Here is a 17,441-nt window from a genome sequence, read left to right as displayed (position 1 = left end):
AAGGTCACACAGCTAGACTAAGTGTCTGAGGCTGGATTTGAACTCAGGTACTCCTGACTCCAGGGCAGTACTCTATCCATGGACCACCTAGCTTCCCCCTGCTCATTCAAAAATTCATTTATTTATTTATTTAATTTCATGTTTTCTTTTACAACAATATAGAAATATGTTTTACATGACTATACGTGTATAACCTATATCAAATTGCTTGCTTTCTCAATAAGGGGTGAGGAAAGGAGAGAATTTGTAACACAAAATTTTAAAAGACAAATTGTAAAAATTGTTTTGGAAAAACAAAATATCAACTAAGCAATTAAAAGTTTAAAAATTTAGTTCTATTTTACTTGGTGAACTTATTAGCTCCCATGGATTCAGTTATAATTTTATGCAAATGATCCTAATAAGTATTTTGTTCAGCCTTCTTCTTATCTCCAGTCATGCATTTCCAACTGCTGATTAGATATCTCCAACTAGATGTTTCATAGATATTTCAAACACAACATGATCAAAACTAATCTTATTATCTTTCCTTTTAAACCCTCCTCTCTTCCTAACTTACTTTCTTTTTTCAAAGATACCATCCTCCCAATCACCCATATTGTTTATTCTTTTATCATCTGCCTTCTTCCTGACCTTTTAATCTTCTTACATCTTACTCCCTTCCAGGTACTATTGCTTACTTACTTGCTTTCTATTGCTTACTCCCCTCCAGGTACTCTCACCTTCAGGCATTTTCCATGTTTCTCATGCATGGAATTTTATATCTTCTTATCTCTGCCTCTTGATCTCAAGTCCTAGCTAAGGTCCCACCTTTTATTAAGAAACATTTCTTGTTTTTTCTTAATCAGAATGCCTTCCCTCTGAAGTTATCTCCAATTTATCATTATACATACTTGTGTACATATTTATTTATCCTAAAATTATCTTCCATTTAGCATAGATAATATGTATTCAGATAGATGTGTGTATGTAATATATGTACTATATAGTACATATGTACTATATGCAAATATATATATACGGACATTAAAATCTTGTGTGCACATTATCTCCCGCATTAGACTGTGAGCTCTACTCATAACAAGGCACTACTAGGTTCTTAATAAATGTTTGTTGAGTTGTATATTTTATCAGAGGGGAACTAAGAGTTGTTGAATTTAAGATTGGTCAGTGGTAATACAGTGTTTGCTTAAAGACTTTCTGAGGCATCACATTCCACTTTAGTATGTTTTGATCATTAGAAAATTTTACCTGATCTAATTCTAGAAAAGCATTGTGGCATAGTAGATAGAGAGCCAGCCTCCAAGCCAGTCAGTCTTAGACTTGTCCTTCCTGGGATCATCTTGGGCAATTTTCTGAACCTCTCAGAGCTTCAGAGCAATGTCAGTCTCAACGAGGCCACAATCACTAAACCTTATTTAGGGATCCTTGTAGGCCATATATTGTCTTTAAAAAAATAGTAATGTTATCTACATTCTATTGTATTTTCATTCTGTTAAATAATTCCCAATTACATTTTAATCTGGTTTTAGCTCACAGTCAGGATTGTTTTAGCCTGCTTTTAATTTTTGACATCTCTATTCTAGGTTATTTTCTAAAATAAGAGATGTACCCTTAGACTGGACGCAAACTAAAATTTCCTTTTTAGTTTCTCTAGGAATATTAAGAAATAATTTTTTTCTTCTAAAACCCTCTCCAAAATCCTTGGATAGGTGAGTGATGGATCAGATCAAATATGGTAAATAAGGGGTGTGCTCCAGAAGGAATGAGAGAGTGACTTGATTATTCAGTATAGGAATGCTGACCCAGATTTACTAGGTATTTTTTACTAATTCGAGATTCCTATCTATAAATGTTAACTGAAATTTTGGGGCATTGTCATGCTTGGATGACATGAGGACAATGATAGTCTGGAAATCTCTATCCAAGCTAGAGATGGTTTGGATATAGATAAATGATAAATAAAATTGTTTTGGAAAAACAAACCTAAAATACAGAGTTTGGATTTTTTTTTCATTAAGTATTTTTTGTTAAAATTTTTAGATTTTTTTTCAATAGTAATATTTTTTCTTGGAAACCAGAATAGATCATGTCATCCATGGCTCTTCATTTTATGCATCTCTTGTCCACTTCTTCCCATAAATCCTGTAGGAGAGGTCATCTAGCATGCTAGGGGGTAGGTGAAGTAGAAAGTTGCCTTTAAATCACTTGACATGGCATGAATCTATAACAGTAGAAGACAGTGGTGATTCCCTGGTGACTCCTCATTCTCACTACTTGATTTTCCCACTTTGTTTCCTAGTCACACATCTCTTCTTAATGTTAAATCTTATCTTCTTCTGGATCCTCTCCTTTACCTGATATGTGTTCATATTTGTCTGAGATTTTTGTCATCTGTAAATCTGACAAGTATAATTTGCCTTTATCCAAGTCTTTGATAAAAATGTGAAACAACATGTGATCAAGCACAGATTCCTGATGCATTTAGGTTTGGGAGGATTTCTTCTACAATGACATCTAACTATTAACAACTATTCTGAAGGACTGACCATTCCACCAAATCTAGCCCATATCTCCCCATTTCCCACCCCCTCGGACAAGCATAAGGACATGCTTTTGCCAAAGTTGTTTTTAGCATTCTCTAAATTACCAGTTTAGCAACTTTACCAAAAAAGAAAAAAAAAAGTTAATCTGATACGATTTTTTAAATTAAATTCTTTTCAATTATTGAGCATATTTTCTTGACTCCCCTAGCTAATTGGAAATAAAATAAAACCAAATACTTATAACTAACAAACTTAGGAAAGCAAAACAAAGCTTCAAGTTTTTGTGTTGCTGGTTTTCAGAGCTAGTTCTGGGAGTCTGTAAGTTTACAGTGCCTCTGAGGTGGGGTGATCTAAGGAGAGGTGTGGTCACAGCAAGAAAGGCCCCGCTTCCTTGTTGATTCTGTTGGTCCTAGAACTGGGTCTGGGACTTCTGCTCCCCTGCAACTACTGGCACTAATGCTCCTTTTCACTAAAGAACTTCAACCTAGAATCATGCCACATGAAGGCTATGTCCAAAAATGTTTCTCAGTAAGAAAAATAATAAATCAGTATAACCTTTTCTCAATGAAGAATAATGAGGATAAAGACCTGTTCTGGCTCTGGAGGTGGCCAACATTCTGGTGATGAACCTCTCCAAACAGTTGGGCTGTTTATTAGGCCACAGACTATTCATCAGCAGGCACATTCTTAAAGTCTTTCCAACTTGGTAGACCTACCCAAGCTTGTACTCTGATGGTAAAGCCTTCGAGAATCCAAGGTCATGTCTATGCTGTGATGAGGCATCATCATAGGATTATGTGGTACCTTACATATCCATAGCCCATAAGTTAACCAGTAAAACACGCTTCAGAATATTATAGTCAAACCAGAACTTATGTGGCATTGCAGCTCCTGATAGTTTTTGTTCTGGTTTACTATAAAAGTCATAGGGAGAAAAAAAAAAAGTCATAGGGAGAAAAGAATGAGAAGGATGTGGAATGAAGTTATCTGCTTTTTCTGGGAAAATAGCCACTAAATCATTCTCATCTACAGCTACATCTGCTTTTTTGGGGGTCCTTTCCCCCATCTCTGCTTATATAAGTTGGGAAAGGATGGGAGAGAATAGAAAATGATACACCTTCCAGGAAACCTCAATGGATCCCATTAGTAGCCAAGGTAATGGTGCTAAACTCAGGCTAGCTTCCTGACAGACTCCTGGATCAGGGATAATCTTTTACCTTTTTTGTTTCCTCAGCACTTAACATAGTGCTTCACCCTTAATAGGTCCTTAAATAAATGATGATTACTTGATTGAGAAGCACAATAATAAAAATAAAAAGCACACCTTTCAGAATTAGCTTAGGGATTGGCTGCATCCTCCTCTTGGGGCAGAGGTACCAGCAAGATTTTCCTTCCTCTTTTTTTTCCCCTTATAAATTTCTCTATACAAGAAATTGTATATTGCATTCTTCTGCTAAAGAACTGCTTTTATCTCAGAAACTTTTAGAGAGAAGGTGCTATACAAAATATATATATATATATGTATATATATATATATATATATATATATATATATCTTTGCAATATCTGAATCAAGGGAGAAAATGTAGAAAGAAGAGAACTTTGTCACTGGCATGAGAAAATTTAGCAAAATAATAGTGCCTTAAATATAATCATCACTGAAACCCCATTCAAAGTAACCTCAGACAATATAAAATACTTGGGAATCTACCTGCCAAGGAAGACTCAAACTTTTTGAAAACACTTACAAAACACTTCTCGCAAAAATAAAATCAGATATAAATAACTGGGCAAATATCATCTGCTCATGGATGGGCCTAGATAATATAATAAAAATGATAGTTCTACCTAAATTAAACTACTTATTACCAATCAAAATTCCAAAAAATTAATGTGTTAGAAAAAATTTTAAGGAAATTCAAAGGGAGAAATAAAGTCAAGAATTTCCAGGGATTCAATGAAAAAAAGTACAAAAGAAGGTGGCTTAGCTCTACCAGATCTAAAATTATATTATAAGCATAAGTCATGAAACTGTCTGGTACTGGCTAAGAAATAGAGTGGTGGATCAGTGGAATAGACTAAGTGCAATAGCAGAAAATGATTATGGTAATCTGCTGTGTGATAAACCGAAAGAGTCCAGCTTTTGGGATTAAAAATTCTCTTTGATAAAAACTGTAGGGAAAATTGGAAGTTAGTATGGCAGAAACTTGGATTAGACCAATACTTCACACCAAGATAAAATCAAAATGGATACAGGATTTAGACATAAAGAATAATATTATAAGCAAACTAGGAGATCAAGGAGTAGTTTACCTGTCGGATCTATGGAAAGGGAAGCAGTTTATTACCAAGGAAGAGATGGAGAACATCATTAAAAACAAACAAGATAATTTTGATTACATTAAAAAGCTTTTGCATAGACAAAACCACTGTAACCAAGATCAAAAGAAATGTAGTAAATTGGGAAACAATTTTTAGTATTTCTGACAAAGGATTCATTTCTGAAATATACAGAGAACTGAGTCAAATTTTTTAAAAAAAAACAAGCCATTCCCAACTGACAAATAGTCAAAGGATATGCAAAGACAATTTACAGATGAGGAAATCGAAGCGATCCATAGTCATATGAAAATTTGCTCTAAATCATTACTTATTAGAGAAATGCAAATTAAAGCATCTCAGAGATACCACCTCACACCTTTCAGACTGGCCAATATGACCAGAAAGGACAATGATCACTATTGGAAGGGATGTGGGAAATCTGGGACACTAATGCACTATTGGTGGAGCTGTGAACTCATCCAACATTTCTGGAGAGCAATTAGGAATTATGCCCAAAGGGCAACAAAAATGTGCATACCCTTTGATCCAGCAATACCACTACTAGGTCTATACCCTGAAGAGATCATAAAAAAGGGTAAAAACATCACTTGTACAAAAATATTCATAGTAGCCCTGTTTGTGGTGGCAAAGAATTGGAAACTGGGGGTGGCTAGGTGGTGCAGTGGATAAAGCAATGGCCCAGGAGTCAGGAGTACCTGGGTTCAAATGTGGTCTCAGACACTTAATGATTACCTAGCTGTGTGGCCTTGGGCAAGCCACTTAACCCCATTTGCCTTGCAAAAACCTAAAAAAAAAAGAATCGGAAACCGAGTGAATGTCCATCAATTTGGGGAATGGCTGAACAAATTGTGGTATATGTATGTTATGGAACACTATTGTTCTATTAGAAACTAGGAGGAATGGGAATTCAGGGAAGCCTGGAAGGATTTGCATGAACTCATGCTGAGCAAGATGAACAGAACCAGAACACTGTACACCCTTACAGCAACGTGGGGGTGATGATCAACTTTAATGGACTTGCTTATTCCATCAGTGCAACAATCAGGGACAATTTGGGGCTGTCTGCAATGGAGAATACCATCTGTATCCAGAGAAAGAAATGTGGAGTTTGAACAAATACCAAAGACTATTACTATTAAAAAAAGTTATCTTATTCTACAATTTTGTTCTCTTATACTTTATTTTTTTTCCTTAAAGATATAATTTCTCTCTCATATTCAACCTAGATCAATATGTACCATAGAAACAATTTAAAGACTAACAGATTGCCTTCTGAGAGGGGTGGAAGAGGGAAGTGAGGTCAGGAGAAAAACTGTAAAATTCAAAATAAATAAATAAATAGATAATAGATAGATAGATAGATAAAGATAAAATATAAAAATAGATAATCATTATTTGTGTACCTAAATTTATATAGTTTTTCCAGTACATGGTAAACTAAAATCTTTCCTTAAAAACAAGTCTTACCTCACCTTTCTCACTGGATAATAATCTTTGGAAACAGAAAGCATGGTATACTATAGCAATTCTCAATGTACGGCTTACGCACTCCTGGAGGTCTCTGTGATCTTTTCTGGGGGGGGGGGGTCCTTAAGGTCACAACTATTTTTATAATAATACCAAGATGTTATTAACATATTTAAAAACTCTATTTTTCAATGACCTATTTATGGGAGGCCAGATTTAATTCAGGGATTTCAACCAAAACAACATATCACAAAAGACAGTGTAGAAACAGAAAAAAAAAATCCAGTTGCTTTCTGTTATGCCAGAAATGAAAGAGATTCGCAATAAAGATGTAAAACAAAGCCACTAATTTTATTTTTTCTTTTGGAAAATGTTATTTTTCATGTTATTTTAATATGTAATGAATTTATTATTGCTACATTAAAATAAATGAATAAACATTTTAAAATTTGTCTTAATTTCTAATACATTAAATACTGAGAGATATAAAACACATAAAAAATTTCTTTGAGTTCTTCCATAATTTTTAAGAGTAAAAGCAATGGGATTAATGGCTTGCCCAAGGCCACACGGCTAAGTAATTATTAAGTGTCTGAGGCTGGATTTGAACTCAGGTACTCCTGACTCTGGGGCCAGTGCTCTATCCACTATGCCACTTAAGAATATAGAAGGTTATATAGTTAATACATGGGATGTAAGATTTTCCATGGTAAGGCGTTATAGTTTAGCTGCAGAGAATTACTAACCCTCAATTTACCTCTAGTATACAGAGAACCCTGACCCCCAATTCACCCCTGATGTACAGGGCCAGGAGATGAGCAGGACTGATCTCATGCACATATTTAAAACAGCTTGAGCATTTGAAAGAACCACTGAACATCCCTGACTGGTCCTGGCCAGACTCTCAAGGCCCTTCTTGATTAACATTGCCTATCTCTTCAGCCATTCCTGAATGTAAACACCATAATTCTTGGGGCTCAGGGAGGGGTGGCTCCCTTCTCAGACAAACTGGAAAATTTGGTTTTATTCCACAAAACATTGGCAAGAAGCGTTCTTTGTTCTCAAGCTATTTAAGATCTAATTAGACCCTCTTCAGATTAGAGTTTCACCCATGGAGAGGATGCTCTGCCTGGGGCTTTTCCAATCAAGACTCTGAAGCTGTAACCTGGGATTCCTCACCCGCTATTGATTCAGATGTTGAAGCTCCTTCGATTGATGTTTTCTTTTAATATCTATATTTATGTAGGCTCTGCTCTTTTTTATTATATTGGGACTTATTGGTTACTTTTGCCGTAAAACTGATTTATTTCTACCTGTAAAACTGATTTATTTCTACCAATTTATTAAATATACTTTTTTTAGTTTTGTTGGTGTGAACATGTCATTTTGGAGGAGCAAATCGAAACCAATACTCCTTAATCAAACAAAATTGGCGTCATGAACAGGATTTGCTCTACAAAATAACATTTTTAAAGAAAAATGTAGAAAAAGAGACATGTATATAATGGGTTGGGAAGATTTACGATATTCATCCCTTGCTAGATAATGGGCATAGGGGAGCCATATGAAACAAGGGTCTCCCACACAAGTAACTGAATGTTTGAAGCAAGTAACTGTGGGAAAAGGCAAAGGAATGACAGGAGTCTGTAGAAGGGGGTGGGATCAGAGAGATAAGGCTGTGGAAGAAATTCTACAATGTCAGAACTTTATTTTAGGAGATCAGGTATGCAATTATCAGGGTGTAGCTGAAAAAGCTGCTGTTAGAATGTCACAGTTTAAATATAGGAAGAAAAAAGGGAAGATTGATAAAAAGAAAGTTCAAACTATGGTGGGGGATGCAGATACATATGATTTGACTTTGGTTGGAGCGGCCCGCTATAATACCTTAGTCCAGAGGGGCCCCCCCAGATACAAAAATTTGATAATGACATTGCTGCTTAGTGAAGCAGGAAAGCCTCTGGCAGAAGTTTTGGACAAAATCTCCCAATTAGAGAACTCAGGCAACTGGGAGTATACTGATGGCAATAAATCTCGATATAGGAGTGGTGAACATGCTGCTGATCAGTCTCAAGATAAGTACAAAAATAGAATGTCCCAAAAAAGATTCGTTTATTGCCCTGCTACAAGCAGAAGTGGATAGGAATAAGATTGATGGACTCCCTACTCCTAACTTGTTCAGGATGAATAAGAAGAAAGGACAAAAAAGTAGAAATAGGGAAATTAGGGCCACTCCGTTGGCACCCTCCTTATAATTGCCCTCTCTTAAAGGAGAATAGTAAATAGGGACCAAACCCTGGTAAGGGAGAACAGAGATGGATTATTGGCTTCTCATAAAGTTAATTATAAATTGCAAAAAAATGGATATACAACTGTTTGTTAGCTTTGTTTTATTTTGATACTGGGGCAAGACCTCTTCGATGTATGGCAAACCTAGTATATTTAGAAATGGAATGTCCATTAAAATTACAGGCTTGGGAGGAAAAGAAATTTAGGTAAAACAAGTTGAAATAATGATGAAGATAGGTCAATTACCCAAAAAGGAGTACTCAGTGATGATTGTTCCCCTTCTCCTGGAGTACATATTAGTACATTTTAAAGGGGATGACTCTAAATTTACCTGATGCGAGATTATTCTTGCTAAAGTAGAGGGACTTACCACAATCTGTAAAATTTTAAGTATACATGGAATCAGGGACATAGAAAAATCTTGCCCAAGAACTTGTAAATAGAACTATGCCTATTTAGCTGTAAAAGTAAGGTTTTAAATAAGTCATTGGATCTAGTCAAGAACAGTATGTGTTAAAATAAAAAAAGAAGAAATGGGGATGAAAAAAGTCTGAAATATGCTTAAATAGTATATTAAGAGAATATGCAAGTTGTGCAGTCTGAATCCTGGATTTAAGGACCTGTGAAAAGAATATTGAAAGGGTTGCAAGGAAAAAATGAAGAGGCTTAGAGAAGGTTGGTTTTTTTTTTTTGGAAGTATATCAAATTTATGGAAGCTAAAGCATGTATAATGAAGGTATAGGCAAATTTGACTTTGTATAAATAAAATATTTGGTTTTGGAAGTTTTGGATAAAGTAACTCTTTTTTTGTTGTTGTGTTTTTTTTAAAGTTTTTTTGCAAGGCAATGGGGTTAAGTGGCTTTCCCAAGGCCACACAGCTAGGTAATTATTAAGTGTCTGAGGCCGCATTTGAACTCAGGTACTCCTGACTCCAGGGCCAGTGCTCTATCCACTACACCACCTAGCCGCCCCTAAAGTAACTCTTAACTGGGTACCAAAATATTTAACTTTTCCAAATATATATCCATCTTTAGAACCTCTTATATAAATATTAAGTGATTCTGATTCTCTAAAGCAACTATTGGAGAAAAATGAAAGAGCTCTTAATGAACACCAAATACAGAACTACATAGTTGCTGGTAAACTTGAAGCCTTTCACCTTGTAACTATTGATACTAATCATCATTGGTATAACTTTCTTATTTAGATCAGCTTCAGCCCAAAAGTATCTTTCCATAATAGTACATCCTCTTCTATTGCTTGTTGCACTGCTTCTTTTGTTATTCTTGTGTAATATATACATATATACCAGAATAAAGAAAATTTCTAGAAAATTAAACCCCAAAGTTGGAACGGCCTATACCATGTATAATCTTAGGGCCGAATGTATGATTAATACACTGGATATGAGATTTTCCATGGTAAGGCCTTATAGTTTAGCTGCAGATTATTACTGACCCTCAATTTGCCTCTGGTACAGAGAATCCCTGACCCCCAATTCACCCCTGATGTACAGGGAAGGGAAATGAGCAGGATTGATCTCATGCACTATTTAAAACAGCTCGACTATTTAAAAGAACCACTGAACATCCTTGACTGGTCCTGGCCAGACTCTCAATCAAGCCGTACTTGATTAACATCGCCTATCTCTTCAGCTGTTCCTGAATGTAAACACTGTAATTCTTGAGGTTCGGGGAGGGGTGGCTCCCTTCTCAGACAAACTGGAAAATTTGGTTTTATTCCACAAAAAATTGTTAAGAAGCCTTCTGGTTCTCAAGCTATTTAGATCTAATCAGACCCTCTTCGGATTGGAGTTTCACCCATGGAGAGGATGCTCTGCCTGGGGCTTTCCCAGTTGGGACTCTGAAGGCTTCCCGGGATTCCCCAGCCATTGTTTTTTTTTTTTTAAATTAAAGTATTTTAATTACACAACACAAGGAGTAGATTGATTACAATAACATCCAATACAGCAACTAATACATTAAAGACAATGGGTTAGTAATACTATAATCAAAGTAGAAGAAAAAGATAAAGATAACATCACCAATTCGGGGGAGCACCAACTCTGAACAGTCCGTGGCTGGGGGGATCCCAAGTTCTTGTCCAGCCTTTCTGTTAAGTCCCGGTTTGGGAAAGAAAGGAAGAAAGAAGGAAAGAGAGAAAGAGAGAGAAAGAGAGAAAGAAAAGTCCCAGGCAGAATCAATTCTCCATGGGTGAGATTCCCACCAATGCTTGGAGCCTCAAGAGTATTTATCAGTGGAGAACAGAGAAGGCTAGATGCTAATTTAGTTGGAAGTTCCTTTAACAGTAATATGGGAAAAGCCTATAAGTCTAGCAGTTTGAAGACTTCAAGGAAATGCCATAGGGGGCCGGAAGATTTTACTTTGAATAAGGTCAATACTGTGAGAATAGCCAGTTCTCCCTAGTACTACCTGTGTATTCCAAGGAGTGGCTAGCTCCTGGAGTCTTTGGAATGCGGCCAAATCACCTATGGAATGTCCAGAGTGGGGAGGTAAATTTGTGAGGAAGGCACATCCTCATACAGGCTTGAGAGAACTTACTTATAAGAAAACTTCATTTTCTTATTCATTTGGCCTTAAGGTCACGAGAAATGTATGAGGATGGGACTATAGGAGTAAACTTATTACAAATTTGTTTATAAAAAGCACAAATGCATAATAATAACAATAAAATCATTAACAACAATATAGGAATAGCTAAACTGTTAAAATATCTAGTAGTAATTGCTGATTTAAACAGGAAATCATACCAATGGTGATTAGTATCAGAAGTTACTAAATGAGAGGCCTCGACTAAATGTCCCACAACTATGTGAGTCTGTATTCGATGTTCATTCAAAGCATGCTGATTAGACTCTAACAGTTTTTTTAGGACATAAGATTGATTAAGAATAGCAATTAAAGGTTGTAAAGATAAAGAAGTATGGGGAAGAGGTAACAATTTGGGTACCCAAGTCAAATTCTTAACAATAACATCTGTATCAGGGGAAAAGTAAAAATCATCACCCTGCCAGTGTAAAAAAGAGATGTTAGTAAAACATCCAGACAAGGGAGGTTTCTGAGAGACAGAAGCTAAATCAGTACTATTATTAGAGGTTAAACAAATGTGTTGAGAAGATACTTCATATAACATTGAAAAGTTAGAAAGAGGATAGACAGTTAAGTCACAAAGGTTAGAGGAGTGTGAGAGAAGGCAGGGCTCCATCTGCCTATTCATCATCTCACACAGGATGCCTTTGTTAGTGAAAGTACAGTCCTGTAAAGTATAAGTTACATTGTCTTGATCTATATAGTTACTATTTATACGTGGTAAAGCAAAATAATCATGTAACACAAAAGGAATCACATGGAATTGACACATCATTTTCCATATATGAACTTGATAATATACTACAGTCCCACTACACCAAAGGGAGGTACACTGAGCTTGTTCAGGGTTGATCTGTTTCCAATAATTTGCCATATAGGGTAATGCTACATCCCAAATGTTAGTATCTCCTTCTTTTAATAATCTTTGAGCATTCTCTTTTTGTATTAAAGTGTACATGTTTTTCAAAGAACATTTGGTCCAACTAAACAGGGCACTTATATTAGCATCAATCCATATATTAGCTAGAATGCTATCATTAAAAAACTTGTAAGAATTGGCCTTGGTATTTTAAAGTATTTTGGTGTGGCAGGATCATCATGGGCAACCAATTAGCATTAATTGTCAAAGCTTGAGATACATCCCGTCCAGCACTGCGCAGTCTGCTGGCCAAGGTCTCAAGATCCATAGAATTTACTATACCCAAACCTGTTCCTGCCCCACCAAGTAGGGTGTCATACCAGGCTCTTTTAAATCTAGTACAGGGCAATAAAGGTAGAAAGGACACATTATAATGAAGGACAATTTTGTGCTGAGCAATAGAGGTATTAATACATGATTTCAGGACACGAACAACAGATGGAGGATGATTGGTGGGTGGTGTTTTGGGCAATAATAATGAATAATGAAGGGTGGAGTTATTTATATTCCATGTAGTACAATTTTCAGTTAATCTTTGTCTTATTACTTTATCCTGTAATGTTGGGAGCGTAAAGTGGAGAGGAGTAATACAACATGAGATATTAACCAATGAAGAGATAAGAATAGTTATAGAAGGTCCCGTTAGGAGGGCAGACATAGGTAATGGGGCTCTATAAAATTTAGCATCACTAGACCAATTAGCAATAGTCCAATTAGCAATATTACATTTGCTGTATGCAGGACAGATGAAATCTCCTTGTTGTCTAGATTTAGTGGCTTATTTCCATGTCAACTGGATCTGGATTCCTGAATTTGCTAGTTGAGCTCCCGGAGTCCAAGTCTATGCTTCAGTATAAAGCCAGAGCCTATGAGACACTGTAAGATGCAAGAGCACCAAGATGACCTGCAGTAATGTGAATCCATTTTCCCAGTGTCAAATCGTCCCTATTCTCCAGGGGCATCATTTGCAGGGATTTTTCTTCTGCTTTTAAGAGTTCATCAGCTTGGGCATTATACTCATGTTCCAGAGTGTCCACACACTGGCATGGGTATCAATTCAGGGGAGCACCAACTCTGAACAGTCCGTGGCTGGGGGGATCCCAAGTTCTTGTCCAGCCTTTCTGTTAAGTCCAGGTTTGGGAAAGAAAGGAAGAAGGAAAGAGAGAAGGAGAGAGAGAGAAAGAAAGAGAGAGAAAGAAAAGTCTCAGGCAGAATCAATTCTCCATGGATGAGATCCCCCCCCCCCAGCCATTGTTGATTTGGAAGTTGAAGCTCTCCTGATTGGTGATGTTTTCTTTTAATATCTATGTCTATGTAGGCTTTGCTCTTCTTTTTATTATATTGGGACTTACTGGTTACTTTTGCTGTGAAACTGATTTATTTCTACCTGTTTTATAATCACTTTATTAAATATACTCTTTTTAGTTTTGTTGGTGTGAATGTGTCATTTGGGAGGAGCGAATTGAAACCAAAACTCCTTAATCAAACAAAAGGTCATGAGTCCAAAAACTTGGAGAACTGCTAATATGGTGATCTCAAAGTCAGGAAGGCTGGCTGAAAACAGAACTTTTGTAACTAATGGGAAAATCACTCAAGTTCCCTGAGCAATGCACTAAGACTATAGGTAGCAGAATAGTTACAGAACTGCACTGGTGGAGTTTTCTCACCTGGACTTCCTACATCAACCAGAGCCCAAGTCCAGTCAAAAAATAATAACAACACAAAAAAATAGCATCTCTTTTATTTATCATGGTCCATTTCATGTAAGTTAAATACCAGTATTAATTCTGTACTATAAACCAAAAAAAAACTGTCATAAAACCAAGAAACTTCCTCTCTGGAGCAGCAGCAGATCCATTTTCTAGGCCATAATGATGACTATATGGAAGAGAGATGAGAAATGTTTAAACATGAAGATTCACAACTAGTTCTATATTGTAGTATTTTACCTTTCCATTCAAATTACCTTGTAATTACTTTCTATATGTTTTAGCAAAACAAATTCATTCACTCACTGACCATGTCCAGAAATTTATGCCTCATTCATGTATCATTTAATACTATTAATTTTCCCCATTACATGCAGAAACAAGTTTCAACATTCACTTGCCTCATCCTGTACCTTAAACTCATCACCTCTGGCAGGTGGGTGGCATGTTTCATCTTCAATCCTTTGGACTTGTTTCAGGACACAAACTAGGATTTGAATTCAAATCCTGTGAAACTCATTGCATCTTTCTACTCTATTAGGTAGTTAGGGGTTAGAGTGGATAAGAACACTAGGTATAGAATCAGAAAGACCTGAGTTCCAACTGGAAATTTGCTGAACCTCTGTAGTAAATACTACAATACCACAATACTACAATACTATAAGGTCTTTCAGTTCCTCTTGAAAATTAAGTAATATCAGTTCAGAAAAAAACACCATCCAAATTCCTGAACAGTTGAGGCAAACAATTTTCTAATTCCTGTTTTACTTTGCAAGCATTAATGTTGTAGAAAGTTAAATTCCAGGGGGCAGCTAGGTGGCGCAGTGGATAGAGCGCTGGCACTGGAGTCAGGAGTACCTGAGTTCAAATCCAGCCTCAGACACTTAATAATTACCTAGCTGAGTGGCCTTGAGCAAGCCATTTAATCCCATTGCCTTGGGAAAAAACCCTAAAAAAAAAAAGTTAAATTCCACAAGTAGCAATTTTACCCATGTTTATATAATCCCAATGGAAAACAAATGCTTGGAATAATAATAATAACAACAACAACATAATGTTTATATACATCACTCTATTCCAAAAAGCACTCTGCTAGGTACTTTACAATTATTATCTCATTTGATCCTAACCATACTCCTAGAAGGTAGGTGTTATTATGAAAAAATTGAGATTAAAAGACTTGCCCAGGGTCACATAGCTAATAAGTTTCTGGGGTTGGATTTGAACTCATCTTCCTGATTCTAGATTTGGTACTCTATTCTCTGTTCCACCCAGTTGTCTGGAAATTGAGTAAAATGATCCAAAATCTCAGTATGTTTTAATACGAGACACAGGAAATTATTTCTTACAGTATGAAGGTGATTTACCCTGCTATATTAATGCTGGTAGGGATGACCATTTTAGTTTATCCACTATCTTACAGACAGACCTCTTCCATTCCTTTATAGCTCTTCACTTTGACCCCACTATTTTCTCTATCTTCTACCATCCATTCAGTGTCCAATAATCCCCCTTCCCCATGCTTTTCTAATTCTCTTCCTTCTGCCCAATTTCTCCACATACTGTCCTACTCTGCCAGAAAAATACAACTGAAAGGAAGGCTCAGTCACTTAACTGGTTTGTAATCATCAGTGACACCAAAGAGTAAAAACTACAAAAAAAATATTGTATGTATGAAGACCAAATGACATTTGTTTCTTCTCTCTCATATTCTTTATTGTGTAACAATGGAGTCAATTTCCAATCATTGGTAGCAGTTGGAAACATTACTGAGTTATACCAGCAATGAACATATGTGACTGGTGATGATTAATAAGTCTTGCTCTCTCTCTCTCTTGACTTTTTAAAAAGATAAACAAAGGTAAAAGGAAGAGGGATATGAGCAGCCTGAGGCCACTAAATGCAGTCCCTCTTCTAGCCAAAACTACAAGAAAATGATAAAGAACATTTGACCTTATTTTCTCCTAAATGGAGTGGGAGGAGAGGGTTGGTGATTTTTTTTGTCAAAGCTATCCTGTTAGAAACATAATCTGCTCCTCCATAAACACAGTAGCTCCATACTACTCAAAAGAACACCAAAGTCCAGTCTAGATTTGATAAAAATTTTCTTGAATGAGTCTAAACATCAGTCCCAGATTTGTTTTTAATCAAAGGAGGAAGGGACCTGGTTACAGTCTTGATGAAGGGTCTCCAGACTAAGTTGACAGAACTATTTTCCTGAAGATGAAGATCAGTTCAGTAAGGACCAGATACTATATAATAAAGGTCAAAGAGGTTTTTTAGTATAATCCTTCCCTCCCCATAGTTTGGTCCCATTCATCTAGAGGTAAACAGAAGGAAAGAATTACCTGCACATGTAATATTACTGATGGCCCTGCAGTGACAGTGACTTTTATACAAGTAAAAGATACTTAGAAAGATCTGGCAGTGCATTGGGTTATTACCCTGAAGTCAGGTAGGCAAATGTATCATCAGTGGAAGGATTGTGCTCCCTTTCAACCAACCTTGGAGAAGTCCTTTTAGCACATTAACACTGAACCGCTCTTTGATGATGGGCTACCCCCATTTATCAGTTCTGCTGGATGCCCAGCAGATCACAACTGGCATCCCATAATCGCCTTGCCGTTGTCCCATTGCGTCCCCGGGAGGAAATCCATGCAGGACTACAATCACTGGAGGAGAAAGGAGAGGTTGATGTCACTGACAGTGTGCATGAAACAGAGGTTCAGCAACTTTCCAGTTAGAACTCAGGTCTTTCTGGTTCTATACCCAGTGTTCTTATCCACTCTAACCCCTAACTACCTAATAGAGTAGAAAGATGCAATGAGTTTCACAGGATTTGAACTCAAATCCTAGTTTGTGTCCTGAAACAAGTCCAAAGGATTGAAGATGAAACATGCCACCCACCTCCTGCCAGAGAGGTGATGAGTTTAACGTACAGGATGAGGCAAGTGAATGTTGAAACTTGTTTCTGCATGTAATGGGGGAAAATTAATAATGTTAAATGAATTTAATATGAAAAAAAAGATACATGAATGAGGCATAAATTTCTGGACATGGTCAGCGAGTGAATGAATTTGTTTTGCTAAAACATATATAAAGTAATTACAAGGTAATTTGAATGGAAAGGTAAAACACAAGCTTCTGAGGGGATCAGAAAAGTTCTCATGGAGGAGCTGGTCCTCCAGTGGAACTCTGAAAGAAGCAGAGACTTTAAGAGAAGGAGGTGTAGAGGGAGCATGTTCTAATCATGGGTGACTGTCAGAAGGGAGATAGAAATGTTATGGGCAAAAAATAGCAAGGTGGGTTTGTAAGACCACAGAGTGTTCAAAGGGGATTAATGTATAATTTTATAATTTTGAGATAATTGAGATAATTTTGAAATCTTTTTTGCCTTTCTTTGTATCCTTAACACTCAGCAAAATATCTAGACACATAGAGAGTACTTAATGAATATTTTTTTGCAAGGTCAGAATTACAGCAATGATGGTTATTGCAGCAGAAAAAAAAGGAGATGAATGATAAAAACACTGGAGGTAGACTGGACAAGATTTGGCAAGTG

The 17,441-nt window shown here is 36.4% G+C and overlaps 1 protein-coding gene across 4 annotated transcripts in view; it reads right to left on the bottom strand.

The window, feature by feature from the left end:
* Positions 1–6,842: 6,842 nt before the first annotated feature.
* LOC141522553 (retinol dehydrogenase 11-like) overlaps positions 6,843–17,441 on the bottom strand; it is a 38,778-nt gene continuing 28,179 nt past the window's right edge. For 2 of the 4 annotated variants that reach the window (XM_074236062.1, XM_074236061.1), the window contains exon 7: positions 13,896–16,551. In XM_074236062.1, the coding sequence (XP_074092163.1) occupies positions 16,449–16,551 (103 nt within the window). In that variant the 3' untranslated portion in view covers positions 13,896–16,448. Of the gene's footprint in view, positions 13,292–13,895; positions 16,552–17,441 lie in introns of those variants that run through there. The other 2 variants (XR_012478235.1, XR_012478234.1) reach the window with 2 other exon arrangements.

The sequence above is a fragment of the Macrotis lagotis genome, chromosome 4 (assembly GCF_037893015.1).
Source record: "Macrotis lagotis isolate mMagLag1 chromosome 4, bilby.v1.9.chrom.fasta, whole genome shotgun sequence".
Classification (NCBI taxonomy): Eukaryota; Metazoa; Chordata; class Mammalia; order Peramelemorphia; family Peramelidae; genus Macrotis; species Macrotis lagotis.
The sequence above is the reverse complement of the archived record's forward strand: the minus strand, read 5'-3'. Positions and strand labels throughout refer to the sequence as shown.